Below are 23675 nucleotides of genomic sequence, written 5' to 3' on the forward strand. Positions count from 1 at the left end.
AGTTCATGTTTACCTTGAGCAAAATCCAAGAAAAGAACTTCAAGGGAAGGAAGGAAATTAAACATACGCAGCTGAAGTAAGTTATGCAAAATAGAGTATCACGTGTGAGTAATGTATGGAAGACACAAGAACCAGGCGTTTAGTTAGGCAAGAGGAAAACCCCACAGTACCATCATCTTACATAGAAGTAGAATAAAAAGCCGTATCATCTTAGTAAATTTGTGGGCAACTTAAACAGTGTGATCTCCCAGGAGATCATCCATGAATGATTCACAAAGAAGAGATTCTACTGCCAATTGAATTTTTTCCCCTTAGTTAACAGCTTATTGGGGGGGGGGGTTCAGACAATACAGCATCATTCCCACATTCTCAGAGGTACATTTCCAAGTTCCAAGATCACGTTTCCACAGCCAAGATCCATGCTCTTCCAGCTTATTATATGCACATATTTGTCTATCATTGGAATGGCCAATACAAGTGAAAGCATATTGTGTGAACTGGCTCCTTAGGACTTTCTTCTTTGAACAGTTTCAGGTGGATAGCTGCATTGGTCTGCAGCAGAAGATCAAGATTCAAGTCCAGTAGCACTTGGAAGATCAAAAAGATCTCCAGGGCATAAGCTTTAATAGTCAAAATCCCCTTGGTCTTCAAGCAGGGAGCCTCTGAACTTGGACCTTCTGTGTGCAAAGTATATGTTCTACCATCAAGTTATGATTCAGCAGCTAAGCATTTCTTCACCTCCTGCTACCTGATAAAATGGAAATTCAGTGCGATGGCAGCTGAATCTATACAGTGCCTGTGTTGAAAGAGGCAGAACAAGAGGGGGAGAATATTACACTCCCCTTTACCTGCATAAACAACAATCGAATCTAGTCACAAGCAGCATATTAATAGGTCATAAAAGAAATCATAGAATGGCAGATTTATAAAACAATGGTACAAAATATATAACATATCAAACAATAAAACAGCAAAATCACATAATAAGAAATTCTCATCTTTGCCTACAGGCAGCCGCAGAACCATGAATAACCATTAGCATTCTCCAGCAGAAATAAACCTCCCAACAGGAACAAGGATCCCAAGCCTTTCAACAAACCTAAGCATTCACCCTGTCACCCAGCCTCTCTGACAAATGTTCCTATTGTGCCTAATAACATCAGGCATATTGACCAGAATGCATGCATCTACACATGTGATTGTGCCATAGCATGAATGTCTGTTATTGATTACATTAGCCAAATGGGACAGTATTCATCCCAATCGTATAGGATCTTGGAAGCCAAACAGGATTGGACTTGGTTAGTAATTGGATGGGAGACCTCCAAAGAAGTCCATGGTTGCTATACAAAGGCAGACAATGGCAACTACTTCTGTTAGTCTCTTGCCTTTAAAACCTCAGCAGGGGTTGCCATAAGTTGGCTACGACTTGATGGAACTTTCCACCACCTCCACCAATGAATGAATAATGTATTGACTTGATTTTCATAATCTGCCTTGAGTCTCAGCAATAAAAGTGGATAAGACAGACAGACAGACCACACATTTAAAGGGGAAATGTATAGAAACCAGAATTATAGCATTTTAATCTACTGAGCGAATTTGACTTCGCTTTTCAATTTAATTAACCAAATCTGTATTTACTTTCTTTGGGGGAGGGGGGGAATACACCTTTTATATCATTTATATTTTGCTTGACCCAGTGAACCATGAGCAAATCTGATTAATCCCAGGGTATATGTAAAAATAGGTTACTGGGGATTGACCTGTTCAGCCACATTTATTGGTCACAGAGATGTTTGAAGCTATTCTTATAATATTACATTTATATTCTGCTTGACTCATAGAACTATATGATTTGTTATTTAGAGGTTGCTCATCTTAATGCTTTTTACTGATATGTCTTATACCAGGAGAGATTTTGTTTCCTTTCATAAATGTATCATACCAACACAAACAAAATAAAGGGAAAGGGGTTTTTCCATCTTTAAGATTGCAAAGAGGCTTCAGAAAGATTTCTAGTGATCCAAGGACATCATCTCAGCTTCATCTGTAGTTCTTTTTCAGGTTTCATTGAATTCCTTGAGATTGTGCAAAGCAAAAGTCAATAATGTGCATAGATTGGTTTCTTCTCACTCCTTGTAATACATGCACATATAGGCAATGTATATCATTTAACAGAATAGGTCCCCATCTGCCATAACAGCACTTGCTCTCTTCCATACATTTCTTAAGAGCTTGATTTTGTCCTATGCCTTCAGCCAACAGTAATCAGTCTGTATTATTGCATCTTAGACCCTACGATTTGCAGACAGATTCATTCATCTTCCAAACTAGATAAGAAATGGCATATATCAGTCCAAAGTTCTCCCATCCAGTGGTTGCTAGGCCCAAATATGCTGAGCTTAAGCAAGGATGATCCAGCATGTGCCTTCCAGCTGTACTCTGGGCACATCACAGGTGGCTACAACCAACCAAACTCTCCAGATATTGTTTTTCTAGGGCAGGCAGCCCCAATTATCATGCATTACAGCAGTTAAGCTAGAATGGCAAGATCATCACAACTGTTTTATATTATAGTAACTGAGCGTAACAATGAAAAGAAGATATATATCTAAGAAAGAACAAAACTCAGTTTTCTAAGCAAGTGCTGTAGCTGGCACATCAAAAGAGAAAAAAGTGCTTCAAGCCAGGAGCAGATCTACCTAGATGGCTGGATCTAGCACCACCCACAAGCTAAAAGCCAGATCGCACAGGGAAGTGCTAAAGTCCAACCAAGACATGTTGGATGTCAACTCCTTGACCGATATTACCAGCTATCAACAGAAGCCTTAAGTCCTGTACAGGCGGGCTTAACAGGACACAAATAAATAAGTTCCATGTGGTCTGGACAGAGCTGGAGTTTATTAGCCACTATAAAGCTCTACTATTGCATTTATTTAGTACATTTTGCTCCCAGGAGCAAACGGCAGGATGTGCCATTTTTGTTTATTCCATTTTATCCTCATAACAATGTGTTAGGCTGAAACCAAGCAACTGACCCCAGGTCACTCAATACGCTTCAGGAGCAACTGGAGATTTGAAGCTGGGATTCCTCCATCTTAGTCCCCGGCACCTTAACCACCACACCACACTGGCTAATACTGGCCACTGGGACAAGTAATGAATTAAGACGACTATGGACTCCAACCTCAATGTATTACAAGGCTTCTGCTAACCTTAAGTTCATTAAACCTGGGAGTCCTCTTCCCTTTGAAAAACAGCAGATGACGTAATTTGCCAGAACTCCTATAACGTGATGCCAGTATTCTAAGTACTTAAGTGCTTAATATTATGTTGGGCTACTTTCCATTCCTGCCCGCTCCCACCACTGCCACCTCCTAAGGCCCATTTCATGAGGGCACCTGCCTGTGCCTGGTCCACCACTGGTCCACTACATTGAGAAAACATGCTCGGGGGCACTCTTTGCTTAGAGCATGGTTTTGGAAACAGGCTCCGGAGCTGAGCCCTTATCATTAAGCCCTGACCACAGTTCCCCCCCCACACACACACACCCTTCATCTCTCTCCCTGCCATAGAAGGCAGGCAGCTTTGAACATGAACAAGAGTCATACCAAGCACTTCCCTTAAGCAAAAGACACCCTAGTCCCCAAGCAAAAAAAAAAAAGATCCCTAACTGCTAAACTGAAAAGATTTCTGCTGTGCTTCAAGGGACTGGAAGGATAAATGTTAACTGGAGAAGAAAAAACATAACATAAAAACTAAAGGAATTCCAAGTGTCTCCAGAGTCACTAAGCAGGTCTCTGGAAGTCTCAGTGAGGAGCCCTGTTAGTTTATTGTAAAAAAAACCAAACTGAAATCCGGTAGCACCTTAAAGACTAACAATATTTATTTCGAGATGAGCTTTCCTGAGTCATAGATCACTTCTTCAGATACAATGGGAAATACGCAGTCCAAAATCAGCACATCAGAATCAGCCGGGGGAGAGGAATGAGCGCCCCACCCTCCTTGTCAGGACCCCGCTGGAAACTGGCAGCGTCGGATCAACCCTCCATAATGCCTTGTTTGCACTTGAAAGGGCAAACGCTCGAGGCATGGCAGAGAGCGCCCTTGACTGTCCCTGGCTGTAGCTGACTGCAGGGAGAAGGGGCCGAGCTGCGAGCTGTCAGGACTGCACGCGGGACTAGCCAGCCTACGAGAGAGAGGGGCGGCGGGTCGAACCTAGCAGCTGCAAGAAACAACCAGGAGAGATCGGAAGCAGCATTCATCAGCCGCATGCGACATCTCCCCCACGCGCCCATCGCACGCTCAGCCCAGCCCTTAATCATTAGCGAGACCGGTCATCCCCAGGATTTTACTCTATTAGAAACAAACAACATTCTTCCGTCACGTCAGGGTTTCTCTCTGAACTGTACAACCACTCCCTCCCTCTACTGCAGTTTGTTTTACCTTCAGCCCAAGGCTGGGGGTGTATGGTGCATGCGCAGCTGGCTGCAGCTGCCGCCTTTCATTCATTAAAAAAAAACCCTACATCCATCCTTAACTTGCAACAAGTTCCCTTCCGGCCCCCATTCATAAATGAGAGAGGAGCATGCGCTTTGAAACTCCAGAGCCCACCCATTCATACAATTGCAAAGACGGGCATGCGCACAAGAGGCTCTTTCCCTCCCATTCATAAAATAGCCATTTTCCCAGGCAGCAGTTGTTGCAATAGCGAAGCGAAGCGACGGCTGCTGCTGACAGCGCAGCACTTGTAGGTCGTTCGCTGAGAACCGAGGGGTGTTTCGTGCCAATTCCCGCCCCCCCTTGCAGGTACAGCTCGTGATCCGTCTCGGATTTAGGATTAACTCGCCTTTTGAGAGATGATCTTGGCTGGATTATTTAAAGTAAGTGGGAAATTAATCTTTGCGGTTAAATATACAACGAGCGGGTGAAAGAAAAAGAAAGCCCTTCTTGGGAAGGTGGAACAATTTGTTCCCTTTCTGGATGTCTTGTCCTGACCTTCTGTGCGAGAGGCGTGGATCATTCCCTATAAACCCACGCACGTAAAGCGCTTTAAAAATTATTTTGTGTGCTGCTCACAACCGGTGGGCAGTTTGGCTTTGGGGGTCCGTGCGATCGCGTCCGTCTCCTTCAGATCTACGTTTGGCGTTAGGACGGTGCGGCACAGATTTGCAGTTTGGACCTGGCTTGGTTATTTCGTTCTTAGCGAAGCACTTTGTCGGTGGCCGAGGAGTTTCCCCCCTTCGGGGTCTCGCTGTCCTTGTGGGAAAGCGGCGGATTCCACCTCGCGCGCCTCCGTACTGGCACACCGAGCTGGACCCGAGAGCCTGAAAACTGATCTGCCTCCTTTCGCGGTGCTTTCGGTCTGCCTCGTTAGCCTGAAGTGGCTCCCGAAGCCTTGTCCATAATAGGGCACTTGAGAGGCGAGCCGCTCGGAGTGTCAGCGCCTTGCCGCATGACCTTTGCTCTTTACATTTGATCCCATGTAACTATCCCGCATTGCCGCTTCCTTCTCTTTTTCTAACCCCCCCTTCTGTACCCGCCCCCCCCCCCTCCCTTGTGGGGTTCGCCTCCTCCGGCTTTGAACTTCCAGATAAGCGGGGCTGGCGTCTGTGCTGGAATCGAACTGCGCAGGTTGGGTGCGCCAAGGTCTTACTGTACCTGAGCGCTGCAAACGTGGAGAGGGGGGGGGGAGAAATGGATGTGGCTGGGGCCTTCTCTGCCTATTGCGTAGCACAGATTAGAGGGAAGGGGGCTTGCGTGGGCCTGGAACCAGCCGTGGCGTCACAGCCATGCGAAGCGCAGCCTAGAACCCTCCAAGAGATCTCCACCACCTGCCTTCGCCCACAGGAAATGGCAGAGGCGAAGATCTGGTCAGAAGACCTGCAAACGGGCCCGGCCAAGATCTTGCGGGGAAGAAAAGGAGGGCGTCAGAATCAATCTCTGGCTCCCCTTTCTTCCTTGAGAGGAGAGCATGCATGGGGCTGCCGACGAGCTGCAATCTAACCTTCCCAAAGGGCCTGGGACTTCACCCTCAATCCCCAGGTGTTACCCTGAAGGAAGGTTTACCTGAAGGAAATGTTTACAGGTGATTTTCCAGCCTTCCTTCAGGGTTGAAAATACCTACCTTATTTAAATTAGGTTCTTTCTCAAATGCAGTTTGGGTTTTTCTCGCCTCTGTTAATGAGTTCAGATCCAATGCAGGTAAACTGTTTGCAGATTTCAGCTTGGTTTGAGAGCACTCCTCCACCCACACCAGCAGGATCAATATTTAACCCAACTTCCTTGATTTAAAAAAAAGAGTGCTGTAAACTTGTGCCACTGGACCCAACTGATACTCCAACTGGCTTCCTTCCACCACCCCGCTTGTACCCACCCTATAAGCAGGAATGAGAGAGGGGGAAGCCACTCCGCTCATCTGATTGGAACCTTTGAGAAATGTGCTGCTTTCTTGGCCGCTGTAATCTAGCAAGCCACCTTAAAAAAATATTTCCCCAGAAAATGGACTGCAGTTAATCTTTTTTGTTTTCAAGTGTAAAGCAGAAATATTCATGACAAACTCTGTTTATCTTTAGAAACAATTTTTCAGGCATCATAAAATGGTTGCAGAAGCCTGCTCAGTTCTGTTCTCCAAAGATGTCTTTGTTATTTTCAAGCCTGGCCACAAACTGAACATCCACTTCATTAGAAGTTCGGAGAACACCATTTACCAAATGCTTGCTGTGGTTCTCTCTTTTGACAGATGGGAGCTTGTGGCAGTTAGAAACATGCTTCCTCAGAAGTAAATCCCTCTCAATCCAATGTCTTAGAAGGGGTCCTTAGAAATACTTTGACAGCTTAATCGCTAACACAGAGCATTCATGAAAATTCAGATGTTTGTTACATTGCAATTAAGTACATTTGGTATCTATTGGACAAATCGTAGTTCCCAGAGAGAGCTGGAAGTCTTTCATGTATAAAGAAGTTTCAACATCTTGAACTTCCAAAAAGAATGCAATAGTCCTCCTGGTCTAAGGTCCCTGCTTTAGAATTTCACAACTCTCATTTCTCGACCTGTCCTTAAACACCTGTATGACTTCTCCTCAGGGACAGGTGATGATTGTAGCCCCACTTATCTGTTCAGCTCCAAATTCAAGGCTGTTGGACATAAGTCCCTTGACTTCATAGGGTTTAAAAAGACCGGGATGGTTGATGAAGAAATCTGAAACCCATTTGCTTAACTGTGGGATGCCCTTCAAACCTACAAAGACAGAATGTGGGTTGGAAACAAATCTTTTAATGTACACCTGCTGGGATTCTAAGCATGCCCTGTTTGTTGCCTAGTCTTCTAATGCTCTTGAAGGTTGTGAAGGGGGATGCTGGCTTTTCCTTCCCGGCTTTGCCTGCAGTGCTTACATGTAATTTGGTTCTTGCTAACAATCGTTCACTTCCTACTTTTGGCTTGGTCCCTTCAAGAGATTCTCTTTGGTTTTGTCCTTCAGGAAGATGAGCTCCAAAATCTTTCTGGTGCTCTTCAGACTTCCCTGTGCAGTGATCCCCCCCCAGCATTCTGCATCTCTCTCATTCTAGTCAAGGTTTGCTTCTCAAGCTCCTGTCCTTGTGGTCCTGCCCTAGTGAGGCTAGGGCTGATACCTGTCCCAGCAAGTGTGCCTTTCTTCCAGTAGGAACCCATAGGTTCCTTTATACTTCCATGGTGACATTTTGGGTTCTCTTGGCACCAGGGTAAAATTAGCAGAGGTGTAAGTGGCAAGGAAATCCTATATTTCTGTCAGATACTTGACTGGAAACTCTGTGGAGCCTGGCAGCCCTCCTGCTTTGCTTCCTAAAAGTTTCATGGGCGGGGGATGGTAGTCAGGAGCCATTCAAGAAATGGAGGTGGCACCAGTTTGTTCAAGGGTTTTTTTCCCTAACGTGAACCTGCTATAGCCTCCTCTTAACCTGGTATTTGTGTATTGCATGACAATTGCTTGACCTCTGTTTAACATTTGAAAGCTAAGCTGCCTCCTGTTTTCCTTATTGCATTTTTTAAAAATTCACTCTGAGTCTGCTCAAAAAGCAAGTGCTTCTCTTCGGCTTCTTTCCCCATTTCTTTGCTTGTTTCCAGAAGTTGCTTTGTTCAAGAGGAATGAATACTTTCTTATTTCCTTGCAATTCATGCCAGAATTCTCTGGGACATTCAACAAGAGCAGTTGAAGTTCCAAACTATTTGACATTAGCTGAAAGTTCCAGCTCTCTTTCTTGTCCAGTTCTTTCTGGGGAGGTTAACCTAAAGGCTTCTAAGCTACCTATTGCTGACATCATTTTTAAAGCTATTCTAAAATTAAGCTCATGCTTAACTCTCACATTGGAAATCAATGGGTCTTGGAAGAACCAAACTTTGGCTAAGTCATGCATTATATATTTTGGCTGGAATATTTCTTGGCCAAAAGTCTTATTCATTGTGCAGACTCCTTACAATGAAATAATAAGAAAATACACCCGGATTTATTTCAAGTGGGAATATGATCGCATTGGAAAAGAAAGAAGAGGGGTCAGGAGAATAGTTGTTGCAATACCTGGTTTCTGTCTGTAACCCTCTTCCAGTACCTATGTCTCAGCTTACCTAAGGTGATGGCACTTTAATAAATGAAGCCCCATTTTGGTGAAACTTGGCAATGACAATTCAGACCAGTTGAGGAAAAGAGAGCTACCTTGAATTGATGAGGGTTTTTTATTGATGACAAGGCACTATTACAAGTGAACATGTCTGAGACATTCTTTCAGGTTTTCTCCTGTTTGTTTAAGGAATGGATGGTTGGATCAAGCCACAAGCAGCTACGCAACATAGGCCACTTGTTAAAGAAGAATAGTCAGTTTGTTTGAGACCCTAGCACACTTTACTAGAAATCATCACACCTTTGGTATATTTCATCCTGTCTCTGAACACTGTTCGATCTATCTGGGAAGTTTGCTGCTTTTAAAAAAGAATCCTATTAATTTCTTGCCATAAAAGTGCTTGATCTTGCTGGTCATCTCTTGGTTCAAAAACTGCCCAATAAATATAGGTACAGTGTTCCCTTTGTAAAGAGAACCAATTTTCAATTATAAATGTCCATCAATGTTAATGCATGTTCTATGAGCTGATTTCACTAGCAGTATTGGTAGTCCTATTTATTTTATTTGTCATTTATAGTCTGCCTTTCTCACTGAGACTCAAGACGGATTACACACTGTGAGATTAGTACAGTCAGTATCAAGGGTATTTCCATAAACAATGCCATAGGGTAAATAAACACAAGTTTACAAAGACATAGCATTAGCAAGAATCCAATACAGAGTTGAAGAAATAGTGAAACACAACATAAGCATGTCTTGGGCATTGGCATAACTTTATTTTGATAGTCCTCTTAAAGTAATTACTGTAAAGCAACTACGGATCACCATCTACCTATTTACCTCATTTATATCCCACCTTTTTCTCCAATGGGAACCCAAAGGACTTACATCATTCGCTTTTCCTTTATTTTATCATCACAACAGCTCTGTGAGGTAGGTCAGGCTGAGAGGGTATGACTGCAACAAGGTCACCCAGGAAGCTTCCATAGCTGAGTGAGGATTCAGACCTCCCAGATCCTAGTCCAACACTAACCACTATACCACACTGATAATAGTTATTGCACAGACTCACTCTGTTTCAATGAGATTCTGTGCAAGACCCATGTGAAGTGAGTGAAGGCCCCATGGCATTGGCGCCTGATGGCTTGCACCATTGTCTTTCCATGAACATTGTCTTTTTTTCACTGAGGTTTGGCTATTCAGTTAGTATTCTGGCAGTTAATACTCTTTTTTTGAAGATCAGGATAACAAATGTAAAGATTTCATTCTCATACAAATGTAAAGAGTACATTGTGCAAGAGTTGATCGCTATCTTATTAACACAGTTTGGGGAGGCTGGGGAAACAGCAGGTGACCTAAATTCTCTAGAGAAATCCAGTGCAGAGAGATGTCCTTCCCATGCCCTTGTGAGCTGCCTCTTGCTGCTGAAATGTAGGTCCTCGTGCCATATAAGCCAGAGATGGGGCCGGGATAAAGCACGTATTTAAAAATGGACCCGTGGCTTAAAAACAACTTCCTTCCTTGCAAGTGGATTATATACATCATGGATTCTTTTGGAAGATAAGAATCAGTTCTGTTAACAATCCATTTCTGTTTATCTGTTTGTGTTGGTAGCACTCTGAAAATGGCTTACACAATGAGAAGTTAAAACACATATATTAAATAAAATATAGAGCAGCAGGTAAGATAACAGAAAGCTGTTATAGCCTGAATCTAGTATCTGCAAGTACCAAAGCAAAACAATAACAGAATATCTTCTATACTACCTCCAGTTTGTTTTATGAAACTTAAACTGCAGGAGACCAAATGTACATTCTGGTGAAGGGAGTTCCAAACTTTATGCGGTCTCTGAGATGGCCTATTGGCTATCATCCCCCAAGTCTCTGATTGTGGTAGTATACTGCATATGTGTTCTGGAACTGGCCTATATATTCAAGTGGGTTCGTTTTGGAGAAGTAACCTGCACAAACTACTTAAGATTCTGAAATGGGTCCAGAAACCAATTGGAATCCAGAAAAACTGGAGTAATAAGAGTACTTATTTCTGTCAATGGTGGGCCAGCTGCCTTCTGCACCAAATGAGAACTTTTCCAAGACAGCGTATTGTCGTCCAGTCTGGAAGCCACAAGGCACGTATAACTGTGACCAGATCAGACTTCTCCAGGAAAGCTGGTATATTGTCCTAATTTGGTAAAAGGTACTCATGTTCACAATCACACCCTGGGCATTCAGGAACATTACTGAATGGAGGGGCACCAAAACTATACAACTGAGCCTTCAGGGAGAAAACCCATCCATAGCAGGCCAAACCCTACCTGCCCGATTGGTTGAACTCCTAATCAACAGTATGTCTGACAACCTTTCCTTGCAGTATTCTATAGATCTTAAGTAGCAGAGAGACAAGGGAATTTTGTGAGACCCCAGACTATGGAGAAGAAAAGCAGTTTCCTAGTATTACCTCCTGAACCCGGCCCTCCAGGTGAGACTGGAATCATCGGAACATATTATCTTCTCGTCCTACCTCAGCTTCATGGTCCAGAAGGATACTTTGGTCACCAGTGTTGAAACTCATTGAATAGCCCAGTAGGGATGATCTATCCATTTCCTCACCTGGCATACATGTTGATTGTTATTTTTCTCATTTTGTACCCTTAATTTAAAGTGTCACTGTAATGAGTAACGTTATCATGGGCAGCGCACTTGTGGACTGAGTAAAACTGTAGAAGCTACAAAACTACTCTAGATTATTATTCCTCATCTCTAAAACTTTGTGCTTAATGTTCATTAATGCCATAGTGTATTCAATCCCAGCCTTGAAGGGAATTATGAAGTCTAGGTGGCAGTCTCCAAATTATGCTGACCATCCAAGATATGCCATCATATCACAAGAAACTAGTGAATTTGATGGCAGCTGTTGACATCAGATAAATAGACACCTTTCCCCCTGCGTTCTACCAATATACCAATGTATATAAAGTCATAAGTACTAACAGCCAAATGTATTGCCACACTGCATGGGCCAATGAAATGCCTTTTATATATTGTGGTACATCAGATATGCCTTCGTGCCATGCTTTAAATATTAAAAATATTTATTTATTTAAAATATTTTTATGCCACCTCTCCCATGGGAGTGAACAATGAAACAATGAAACATTAAAGCACACTTTTAAAATATATATAAAATACATAATATACAAAATTTTAACAACATGCATACACTGGAAGGGTCAGTGAGGGAACACCAGACTGAACAGGTAAGTCTTCACTTACTGGCAGAAGACAATGATAGAGGGAGACAGTTGATGCTCCTGGGGAAGGATGTCCATAATTTTGGTGCCATGACTGAGAAGGCTCTTTCTAGCCTCAAATAATGAGGGCACCCAAAGAAGGGCCCCTGAAGATGACTAGCAGTTGACTAGGTTCATATGGGAATAGGGAGTCCTTAAGGTATGTTGGTCCCGAGCCATATAGCGCTTTAAAGGTCAATACCAGCACCTTGAAGCAAACTGGGAGCCAGTGTAAGGTGGAATAAGACTTAAAGTGATGTGGTCCCTATGAGCCACTCCAGTCAGCATTCTAGCTGCAGCATTCTATACCATCTGTAACTTCTGTACACTCCTCAAGGGCAGCTCCACATACAGTGCATTGGAATAGTCTAATTTAGATGGGAATGTATAACCATGGCAAGATCTCTTTTTGCTGAGGAAAGGCTGCACTGCAGCTTGCTCACCAGCCAAAGTTGATGAAAGGCATCTCTGACCACAACTGCCACCTGCTTATCCAACAGGAGCCTGGTCCAGTAGTACCCCCAAGCTACAAACCTGTTCCTTTCCATGAGGTACAACCCCATCCAGAACAGAAAACACCTCAACTCCTGGATCAGTCCTTCCACCCATCATTAGCACCTCTATTTTGTCAGGATTAAGTTTCACCTTATTAGCCTACATCCATCTCTAAAGTGTCTCCAGGCACCAGTTCACGCTTTCCACAGCCTCCCTGGGATCTGCTAGAAGTACAAGATATGTACCTAGAACGGATACTCTTCTGTTTTCCTTTTTTTTTCTGTGGCATACCTTAAAACCTAGAATCCCTTTTTCAGGCTCAGAGCTCCTAAAACACCGAGGACTTGCAAAAGGTGTTAAATCATCATGCTGTGACAACATATCAGCATACAAATGTTTACCTTTACAGTAGGCCAAGGCTTGTAAATTTTGCATAAAGCCAAGTTCTTTGAACTGAGGCTGAAGCACACGGTATAAAAATGCCTCTTTTTATATGCTGCATGGAATGAGAGGATCTAATGTTTCAGATGAGTGTAATTTCCTCTTCAAATGTGGATGTTGTGTCTCTTAAAGGTACTCTGAAACTAAGCAAGCATGGGGCCAGCCTTTATTCAGCTGGGAGACATTTCCACACTCAGAACAGTTAGAGGGGTGGATGGAACACAAATGTAACCAGTAAACAATGCATTATGTAGATAACGGGGGCAATGGCATACACCTTCTTGAACAGAGTCTAGAGATTTTCTCAAGTGACAGTTGCTGTGTGAAGGGGAAAATTTAACTGTGGCAAACAAGATAGGTGGATGTTGCAGGGGAGAGTCAGTAGGCAGTTCTCCACCCCCTCCAGCCATTTCAAACATGCAGCATTAGCACATAGCTTAGGAGGGCATTTAGAATGTCTGGAGGCAAATTGTGGACACTGATATCTCTAGGGTTTAGGCAGCACCTTCTCTTCCCTTGTGTTGGCTTCTGACTAGACATGGGCACGAACTAAAAAAATTTAATGAACCAGTGGTTCGCAGTTCGGTGCCAACGACGATCCCAAGATCACGAACCGCAACAAACATTTTCCATTGCCGAACCGGTTTGCGGTTCGTGGGGTGCGGAACGGCCCCCGTGGCACTTAGAGAGCCCATGTTCCCGGGGAGTTTTTTGCAAGCTCTCCTACAGCCCTTACCCAAGTTTGGACAAGATTGCAAAAGTGATCTTGGAGTTATACCCTCTCCAATCCAAGGCCCCCAGGAAACTCCCACAAAAATCCAAGCTGAATTATACTCTCAGTCTCTCCCCCCAAAGGCTAGCAAGTGGCAAGCAAGAGCTCTGTCCCACTCCCCTGCTCACTGAAAGTGAAACCCAGCCTGGGAGCCCACGGCTATTTATAAGCACAGGTCCCATTGAACAACGCAGGAGGTCTGTGTTTGGCCATCAGAGCCGCCTGTCAGGGTTTGCAGGGATGAGATTGGAGTGCCCGTGGCTACAGAACACCCCCTTCCCCCTCCCTCCCCTGGGTGTCTTCTCCAAACTTGTAACCGCTTTACAGCTCCGTGGTTGGAAGGAATTTTTGCCAATCAAGGGAAGCTGGGCTTCCATTTGGGTTTCCAGGGTGACAGAAGGAGCGCAGACAGAGATCAGGCATTCCCCTGGTTCCGTTGCCAGGGGAATTGATTGCTGGCACCTGAGTGTCTGGCTTCCTGAACCGTGGCCGAACGCACCGAACCAGGCCTCTCCTGAATGCTGGTTCGTTGGCTGTGGACAATCACGAACCGCCGGTTCGCGATCGTGCGATCGCCAATTTCATGGGTTTTTGAAGTTCGTAATGCGGTTCGTGCCCGTCTCTACTTCTGACAGCCAGTGGAAGCATGTTCATAATATTCACCCTGTTTTGAGGAGCAAATCCAAGATTTCTCCACTTTCTCCTCACCGTTGCACAGGCTCTTTAAAAAAGGTACTCAGCAAACAGGAATCAAAGCTATTATTATCAAATCTACTGAATAGGATTCAAACCTGGCTATTGGGCACAGCATAAAGCTCTCATTCAGTGTAGGTCTGAGATTCATATACTATATGTTTACTACTACTACTACTACTACTACTACTACTACTACTACTATATGAAGTTGAACACATCTATATAAACAAAGTTTCCTTATCTGGAATGTTGTTTTTCTGTCCTAGTTTTGTACTTATACCTGGGGGGCGGGCATGTACCTGGTGGTAATGTTCTGCTCTTGGATGGCTGTGTTTTTAGACTGATTCATTGTGGTAGTAAATGAACATAACTGCAATAGTCTTATTGGCCACAAACTTACGTGCCGTCCAGACGCACTGAATTAAAATGTATTTTATGTTCTGGTGAAAGGCAGATTTTTTTCAAGTCTGCTTTGGTGGTTTCATGATGGATGAATGGTGGGCCTTCTTGATGGTTTCCTTTATCTAACTCTATCAACAGATCCAGCTTTTCAACAAAAAATAAAACCCTAATCTCTAAACCTTAAAGCTGAGTTCTCCTGTTTATGATCCAGCCAAGCAATTAAGCTCTTATATGCTGGCTAGTGTTTTCTGACCTTCAGTAAATACTTTGCATTTTTGTTTGTTTAAAGATCCTAATGTTAAACTTCCCTAAATCCATCCTTATTGACAATGAGGTTTTGATTGTTTATTATGGGTGTGAGTTTGTGTGCTTATTAAATAATTGAGGATACTTTCGAGTTTTCATATGGATTGCAGGCTTTTTAAATTCCCAGCTTCAATGAAACTTTTTTTAAGAAGGAAAAGAATAATACTGAAACAAAGAATGAGCAAATGTCAAAGAATGGTTTAAAAATCTTTCTTTACCCTAAAGAGAAAAGATACTAGAATTTATTTAACTGTAGACTACAAATATCTTTTATCCCATTCTTAGACTGGCATAAAGCATGTAATAAAGTGCATTTATATACTACTCTTCTGGATGGATTAGTGCTCATCCAGAGCTAAGTTCCATTTAGGGTTGCCAACTCTGAGCAGGGAAACTCCTGGAGATTTGGCAGAGTCTGGGGAGAGTGGATTTTGGGGAGGAAAGGAATTTCAGCAAGGATGTGATGCCAAGGAGGCCACCCTCTGATGTGGAATTGAATTCTGTGGACTGAAGATTCTGATAATTCTGGAAGCACTCCAGGCCTCTCCTGGAGGTTGGTAACCCTAATTCTAATATACTGTGAGATGACCAAGAAGAGTTATGTACAGTCTGTACTAGCTAGGAATGGAGTTCCTGAGCCCAGACTTGCCAAACAGTGCTGAGCCAATTCTACTTGAGCCACTTCTCACTTCAGACTGATGGTGACCTTCACATCATTGGACCAAAAATGCTGTACTCGGTTATTACTGAATTTTTGATCACGATAAAACTTATTTTATTCTTTGTTCTGTACAATCCTCTTCTACATATCCGTACAAGAACATTGATGATACTTACAACTGCATAAAACCCGTTTTATCTGTCCAAGCAGTTAAGCCACTATGACGGTGCCCTCTCCATAGTGCCCTCTCTCTGTCATAATCTGTACTGACATATAATTCCCTGCTCAGAATTGTTCAGGAGAAGCTGGTTCTACCAGTAGAAACTGGCTATGCTCAGCACAGATTCGTTTGGCACTGAGTGTGGACATCCCCTCCCCTTCTCATAGCAGTTTTCTCTTAAAGCAGGACATTAACGTTTAAATCAGTATAACTTTCCTGCTGTACTTTTCTAAAAAATTAGAGGTGTCCAACCTGCCTGGGGATGGGGGGAGTGCAAGATAAATCGTTAAATCGAATAGGCAAGAGGTAGCAATACATTTGTCAGGACATTATGGACAGAGGAGGAAACTGGGCTTGTTCTGTCTAGAAAAGGTGAATCTTGTCCCACTCAGCACAATTCATCCGAAATGAATCACTTAAGTCTCATTGATTTCATAGGGAGAGTGCTGAGTTCTTTCTTTAAAACAAAAGATGCCTGGCAGTGCAATCCTAAACAGAGTTATACTCTTCTACGCGAATTGACTTAAGTGGACTTAGGAGGGTGCAAATCTGCTTAGGATGGCTCTGCAAAACACTTAACTTAGCAGTAATATATCCCATCTATTTCACAGTTTTGAGTTATTTCCTCTTTTTCCCTGGGCATCATTTAATACCAGATTCATTTTCCCTGTGCACACGTCTAAATTTTCATACACAAAGTGATATTTATCTTCCTTTAATCGTCTCTGCTTCCATGAATGTCAACACACTCTCTTCTTAAGTTTAACCAGGAATGTTCTTTGGTCCACTGCTTCTTTAAATTGATCTTTGAAAAATATAATTAATAAATAATATAAAGGTCATGGTGAGGAAGTGGCAGCTCTACCAGAAAACAATGTGTACTCTCTAAATTTGAACCAAGTTGTTTCCGTTCTTTGATTTAAGTTTAGTTGCTTCCTGTGGTTTCATGTCCTACACTACAGTTGAATCTCTGGATGGACTCCAGTATAAATTGCACTCTTCCAATGAAATTAGAGACTAGCAATAGATGGGTCAGCCAGTAAACAGCATTTAAACCAAATATTATGCTGCTTGGTGTTTGGATGAAAATACTCTGAATGTTTAAAGGATCTTGTGCCCTCAGCTCTGATTCTTCAGCTTTGTCACTAAAGTCTGTTTTTACACATTCCCTATCTGCTCTGTGGCATTACTCCAGTGCACCACCTGAGCAACTTTGCGTCAGATGTGCATTCGTATGCAGAAGTGTAGAGTCTACATATGACGAGAGAACCTGCTGAAAACTATCAATGTGACCATTAAGGGGTTTTGCTGGCTTGCTTGCTTTCTTGTTTGTACTTCAAGAAACAGGGATTGTGTCCAGTGCATTTGTGTGAGTTAAAATTGAGCATTAATGCCAGTTTCTTCTCCCAATGAGCTATCTAGAAATTTGAGGAAGCTGCTTCTAAGTTATTGCTTTCTGGTAAAGCAAAGTATATGTTTAATTAATGAATAATTCTCAGTATTCCTATTTCTCAAGTTAGGAAATGGAGATAGAGATGTGATGATGTATATAGCTAGAATCAGTAATCTATATAAGTAGAATTGAGGGCAACTCTCGTACTCTCCCCCAAACTAAGCACTGAAACTTCATCTTCAGGTGCAACTCCACATCCTAAGGCACTCACCATGAGCTTGTCATGACCCACTGAAACCCTCAACTCTTTCTGTTAGCCAGACAAAACATGTTTCCTCATCCCATCAATTTACCACTTCCACTGCTAGCATCACCCTCAAGATTTTGTCCCCAAAATGTCTCCCTCTTGCAGTCACGTTTTTAAAAAGCCTGCTCTGTTGCTCATTAATGTAGCCAAGAGGAAGAGAAATACTTATTAAACAGAATCTGTAGCTAGCAGCAGTCAGTTCTTACAGAGATACCAGTGGGCCTGAATTTCCCATTTCCCACAGGGACACAGGCTATTTTGAGCCCTTGAGGTTGCATATGAGGAGGGGACTAATTGTGCTGCGCTGGCAAACTGCTCCCAGTTTGCAGATCTTTCCAGTCAGCTCTTTGCAGCATCAGTTCCACAAGCTCTCAGAAATTAAAAGCCACATATACTGCAAAAACCTAGATTTCTTCAAGCTTAGATTCACCAGTCCCCACCCATCCTCTGCGATACCTTGATGATTTCAGCAGGACTGGGATTCAATCCTGTCTCTTTTCTTTCTGCCAACAACTCTACAAGCAGCTCCAGTAAAAGAGGGCCATAGAAAAGCAGGGAAAGGGGGCTTTGTGGGAAAGGAAAAGAAATGCCCCACACCCCTCCTGAAGAAAGCCCAAGTCTGTAAGTTTGAGGAGGTCTGAGGCCCTCACTAAGCAAAATGTTCAATCCCTGCCTATCCGACTGGGGTGCTATCTCTGAAGTCCATCATGGACTTGGATTCTGATCAGACAGGTAGAGGTGTGCTCTTTGCTGTGGTAAATTAACATGGGGATACAATCACTGACAAACAAGGATATGAGGCTTCAATCATCTGCAGAAGAGTACCTTGAAACAACATTTTTTTAAAAAAAATGCTAATGTGCACTGCCATAATCTGTTAGCAAACAATAAGCACAGCGCAGTTTGTCCCTCCAGGTTCCTCCTGGGGAACCTGTTTAAGGCCTGTTTCCATTGCTTATGTTGGGGGTAAGGGGGGGTGGATACTGCTGTTCTTACAGTTGAGTGTATACTAGCCCTACTTTGATATGCATAAGTCATACCACTCATTTTCCCAACTACTTCATACAAACTTCCCCACTTTTCTTCAAGGAAAAGAATCATGCAAATAGGGCCATTGTGCATTTACAGTGCAATCCTGTTCAATGTTACTCTACTGTAAGGCCATTAGTAGACTGGAATTGTAATGATAAGCCTAGAGTCTCTCCCCCCCCCCACACACACACACACTCTTCGGTTAGATGCATAGGCAAAGGCAGTCTTCCACCAGGTAAGCAGCAGTGTTCCAGGTTAGCACACAAATGGCCATAGAACAAACAATGGGAAGCCTTTCATGTATTTAGTCTCTGCCTTCTGAAGAGAACTGAAGCTGATACTTCCTGCTCTGATTTTTGTAAATTCATCTTCAGCAATAGACTTACAGCCAAACCATGGGGTTTCAATTTTTTTTTCTCCCTTGTAAACTGTTGGTATGCAGGGGGCCAATTTTGATTGCAACCATGCTGTGGGGGGAAAGGGCAAGATCACACTTTTCCTGACCTGAAATGACCCTGTGAGGCTGCTGCATGCCATACTGCAGTGTCACAAGCAAGTCCTGTGTCAGGAGGACCTGCCTGCTTGTTGATTGGGGGAAATGTGAAGTTCCATGGGCAAATGACTTTATATTTATTGAAAAAGTACCTTCCCTGCCAGAATCTTATGCTCTATCAGCTGCTTTTAAGAATCTAAATTTTGGTTGCTGTGATCAATTGGAGGGGGGCGGGGCTGGACTGAACTGAATTGCTTGTTTATGAAAGTGTTTGAATGTAGGCCAGTCGCTCAAAGGCTTGAACTTGGCGTCCACCCTTTCTGTTGCCATTAAAAGAAAGAAAGTGGGGATTTATTACAATGTGTATGAATGCGTGAGAAGGAGTCAGCATGAACATGTGTATCGGCATTTCTCCACTACATCTCTTTTCTTGTTCATTATTTCTAACAACTTACCAGGCAGAGGCTTGTGCCCACCTAGAGGTCAAGATCATAGGTGTCTTTGGGAAGGCCGTCATAATGCATGTTAATTGCAAAAAAAAGTTATACTGCAGCTGGCTCCATTGTCATCTCTGACACAACAGGCAAAACAACAGTAACAACAACAACTGTGTTTATATACTGCTCTTCTAGACGGATTAATGCCCCATTCAGAGCGGTGAACAAGTTAGTGTGATTATTATCCTGACAATACAGCTGGGGAGCTGGGCAGAGAGAAGGTGCTTAACCAAGGCTACCTGCTGAGCTCATGGCAGTAGTGGGATTTGAATAGCAGAGTGCTGATCTGTAGCTGAACCACTGAACCACTGGGGCTTTATTGGAATGATCATGACAGCAACCACTAACATTTGAACTGTTCTGCTTTCCCCTCTTTCTCTCAATCTCTCTTTTAGGACACTTAAAAGGAGGGTTTCCCAGTGCTGAAGAAACAGCCCCAGCAATGGAGCCTCGAATGCCTCACAACATTACTGTGGTCCCCAATTCCACCATGGTGCAGCCGCTCTTGGACAGCCGTATCCCCTATGGCAGACTTCAGCATCCGCTGACCATTCTGCCAATTGACCAAATGAAGACCACACACATTGAGAATGACTACATTGACAGCCCCACCCTGGCCCAGTTGGCTGCTCAGAAATATTCTAGGGCTCACCACGAACCCACTCACCCACCAAGATGTGAGCAGGACATCACCCACCCATGGATTTCTTTCAGTGGGCGACCCAGTTCTATTAGTAGCAGCAGCAGCACATCTTCAGATCAAAGGCTTTTGGATCACATGGTGCCAGCACCAGTGACAGACCAGTCCTCCCCAAGAGCTGTCCGGACACAGCCCAAAGTGGTTAACTGCAAGCCGCTAGATCTCAAGGGCCCCACTTCTCTGGAGTTGGACAAGCACTTTTTGCTGTGTGAAGCCTGTGGAAAATGCAAGTGCAAGGAATGTGCCCTGCCAAGGACTTTGCCCTCTTGCTGGGTCTGCAACCAAGAGTGCCTCTGCTCAGCTCAGAACCTGGTCAATTACTCCACCTGCATGTGCTTGGTGAAGGGCATCTTCTACCACTGTACCAATGAGGACGACGAAGGTTCCTGTGCAGACCACCCCTGTTCCTGCTCTCATTCAAACTGCTGTGCCCGTTGGTCTTTCATGAGCGCCCTTTCTCTGGTTTTGCCATGTTTGCTGTGCTATCTGCCTGCGACTGGCTGTGTGAAACTGTCACAGCGATGCTATGACCAAGTGAGTCGGCCTGGATGTCGGTGTAAAAATACAAACAGTGTGATTTGTAAAACGTCTCCTGAAGGGAAAGTTGGCAGCAGACCGGAGAAGCCGTTTTGATTTCTGGAGAGAGGGGTGGGGGTGGGGAGTGTAGAAAAACTACAGGAAGGAGTTTCATAACCTGTGTTGAGCATGAAAAATGTGTCAGCCTTTTGCTTTCTACAAAGAAAGAAAAAAAAGACACCCTCTTTCCTGGACCTGAAGCACTTCGAATTATTCAGGGCTGTGGAAACAGAGTGCAGAAAGAGGCTTCTTCATTGTTTGTAGTGTGAAGGCAGAAACTGGCCACACAGAACAGCTTGGGGTCTACTACTGTTGTGGTTCGTAGTGTTTGCTGAGGTGACATACCACAACAATAATTAACAGACAGGTTCAGCAGGTACATCTGTAGCTTCAGCAACATTGTTATTTCTTGAAGGCTGCCCAGTTCTCGACAGGGACCTTTTCCCCGTCTTTTATTTATTACTTGGAGACTGTTATCAGTAAAAGGTTAACTTTCTAAAACACATTTAAGAGGAGCAGTTGCCTGCTGTCTCTTCTCTTCCCCACCTCCCTTTATACAAAAGTGGTTGTCTGTAAATTCCTAGTACTGTTTTTGATTAACAGTCCCTTTCAGCTCTGCCTTGAGCAGAGCTTGGTGTGATGGAGACACCGGCAGAGGGAGCTTTTCTGCTGATTGCTACAGGTCAGGTCTCAGTTACAGGCATAGCTAGTTGAAAGCTGGCAATCCTACCAGCCTTTTCATTCAAACACATCTTATTCGTTCTTTTTAAAAAAAAAATTGCATGGCATGTAGAAGAACTATTCTGACCAACATTACTTGGAAAGCAGGAGGCGAGGACGTACAGCATCAATCCCTTTGCTCTCAACTTCTACATCTTCACTGTAATGTCTTCCCAGAATCTTATATGTGTTTGACTGTTTGCGCATAGAGCTCTCTGTGCAATTCTAGATCATACAGAGAATTTTATGTACATTTCTGTAGGCTCTGTGTAGACATTAAGCTGAAAGTGTGGACATTTGCAAAATGCACGTGTATCCATTTTCTATCCCCACCCTTGAAGTAATGTCTAACCATGTTTTCTTTTACTAAATATGAGGGCTGGTGGTGGAGAATAATAATAATAACAATAACATTTGATTTATATACTGCCCTTCAGGACACCTTAATGCCCACTCAGAGCAGTTTACAAAGTACGTTATTATTATCTTCACAACAATCACCCTGTGTTGTGGGTGGGGGGTCTGAGAAACTGGGACTGACCCAAGGTCTCCCATCTGGCTTCAGGTGGAGGAGTGAGGAATCAAACCCGGGTGAATGTAAGTTATATTTGCAGTCGTCTCAAGCTTGCAACCATTTATGGAGATGTTCTACTGACTCTAGTAAGACTACTCCAAAGGAAGCGGGATGGCAACTGCAATGCAAAGCTTTGATTCCCAAGAACCTAAAAAGACTTGAAGCCAAAGCCAGATTTGTTCAGTGTAATTCCCACCGACAGGAGTCCTTGAGCTATTTGGCCCATTTAGTATTTGGTGAATTCTGAGTGTACACGTTTGCCTCAATAAATTCTGTTACATGATTAAATGGCATGTTGTTCACACAAACAAGAATTTGCTAAAGTCAATACCAAGGTATATATGTCAAGGCACCACCCTTACTAACATTTGCACATTGAATTGTAACAGTTCAAAACTTAACCACATTAAGCTACACATAAGTATCTGCTGAACCAAGAAATTGTTTTCTCCATCCTCCACTGCGCACTAGCAGAATCAACGTAAGCTGTACAAAATGTGTAAGTTTTTCTTTTTAAACCAATATCAGTGCAACTCAGGTTCCATGAAAAACATATTGGCACAATGTCATTCGGTCAGAGTATTTAAATGCTCCCTTTTATTGCTTTTGCTCAACTTTTGTCTTCTCTATATAGGGATCCCCAGGGCTTTTTTTCAGCTGGAACGCAGTGGAACAGAGTTCCGACACCTCTTAAAAATGGTCACATGGCTGGTGGCCCCGCCCCCTGGTCTCTAGACAGAGGGGAGTTTAGATTGCTGAGTGGCATGGAGGGCAATCTAAACTCCCCTCTGTCTGGAGATCAGGGGGCAGAGCCACCAGCCATGTGACCATTTTCACCGAAGGCAATTCAAACTTTAAAAAACTCCCCCCTTGTTCCAGCTGACCCAAAGTGACAACACTGTGCGGTCTTAAGTTCCACCACCTCTTTTCCCAGAAAAAAAGCCCTGGGGATCCCATTCCCCCAGTGGGGGCAGAGGATCCCCCACTCCCAGCCTCCATCCCTTGCCACTGCTTACCTGACCAGCAGGGGTAGAAGGTGAGGGAATGGGCCTGGGAGCTCTGGAGCACGCTCCTGCACACTCTGAAAGACTTCCTTGTCCCTCCGGGAATGACATTATTCCTCACACAATGAAGAAGTCCTCCGGAGGGGATGTAAGTTCCCCCCCATATGTCTCCCATGACCCCTCCCCATCCCTCAGTTTGGGTCCCAGGAGACCTGGCAACCCTACGTCTATAGAACAACAGTCTGTCATAAACCCAGAAGAATTTCTACACAGCAGAATTGCTTCTAATGCTAAGTTCTTGTAGGAGGCCTAGGTACATATTTGTTACAAATGGTTTCAGTTTTTGTTATTTAAAATATCCATAGAGTAGCAGGGTTGCAGTCAAATAGATGCAGTTTTTTCCAATCTCCTTGCCTTTTAAAGTTCTGTCTGTCAGGAGGAGAGAAAAGAATTAACCTTTATACATCCATCAATACTGCATTCCCGTCAAGTGGATTAA

The 23675-nt window shown here is 43.5% G+C and overlaps 1 protein-coding gene across 1 annotated transcript; it reads left to right on the forward strand.

Moving 5' to 3' along the window:
* The first annotated feature begins 4706 nt into the window (after window positions 1-4706).
* Window positions 4707-22873, forward strand: SPRY4 (sprouty RTK signaling antagonist 4). The gene is made up of 2 exons (XM_054977635.1): window positions 4707-4886; window positions 19998-22873. Exon 2 carries the CDS (start codon window positions 20045-20047, stop codon window positions 20933-20935), a length of 891 nt encoding a protein of 296 aa, XP_054833610.1. The 5' UTR covers window positions 4707-4886; window positions 19998-20044; the 3' UTR covers window positions 20936-22873.
* The last annotated feature ends 802 nt before the right edge of the window (window positions 22874-23675 follow it).

Source organism: Eublepharis macularius, chromosome 4 (assembly GCF_028583425.1).
Source record: "Eublepharis macularius isolate TG4126 chromosome 4, MPM_Emac_v1.0, whole genome shotgun sequence".
NCBI classification, from domain to species: domain Eukaryota; kingdom Metazoa; phylum Chordata; class Lepidosauria; order Squamata; family Eublepharidae; genus Eublepharis; species Eublepharis macularius.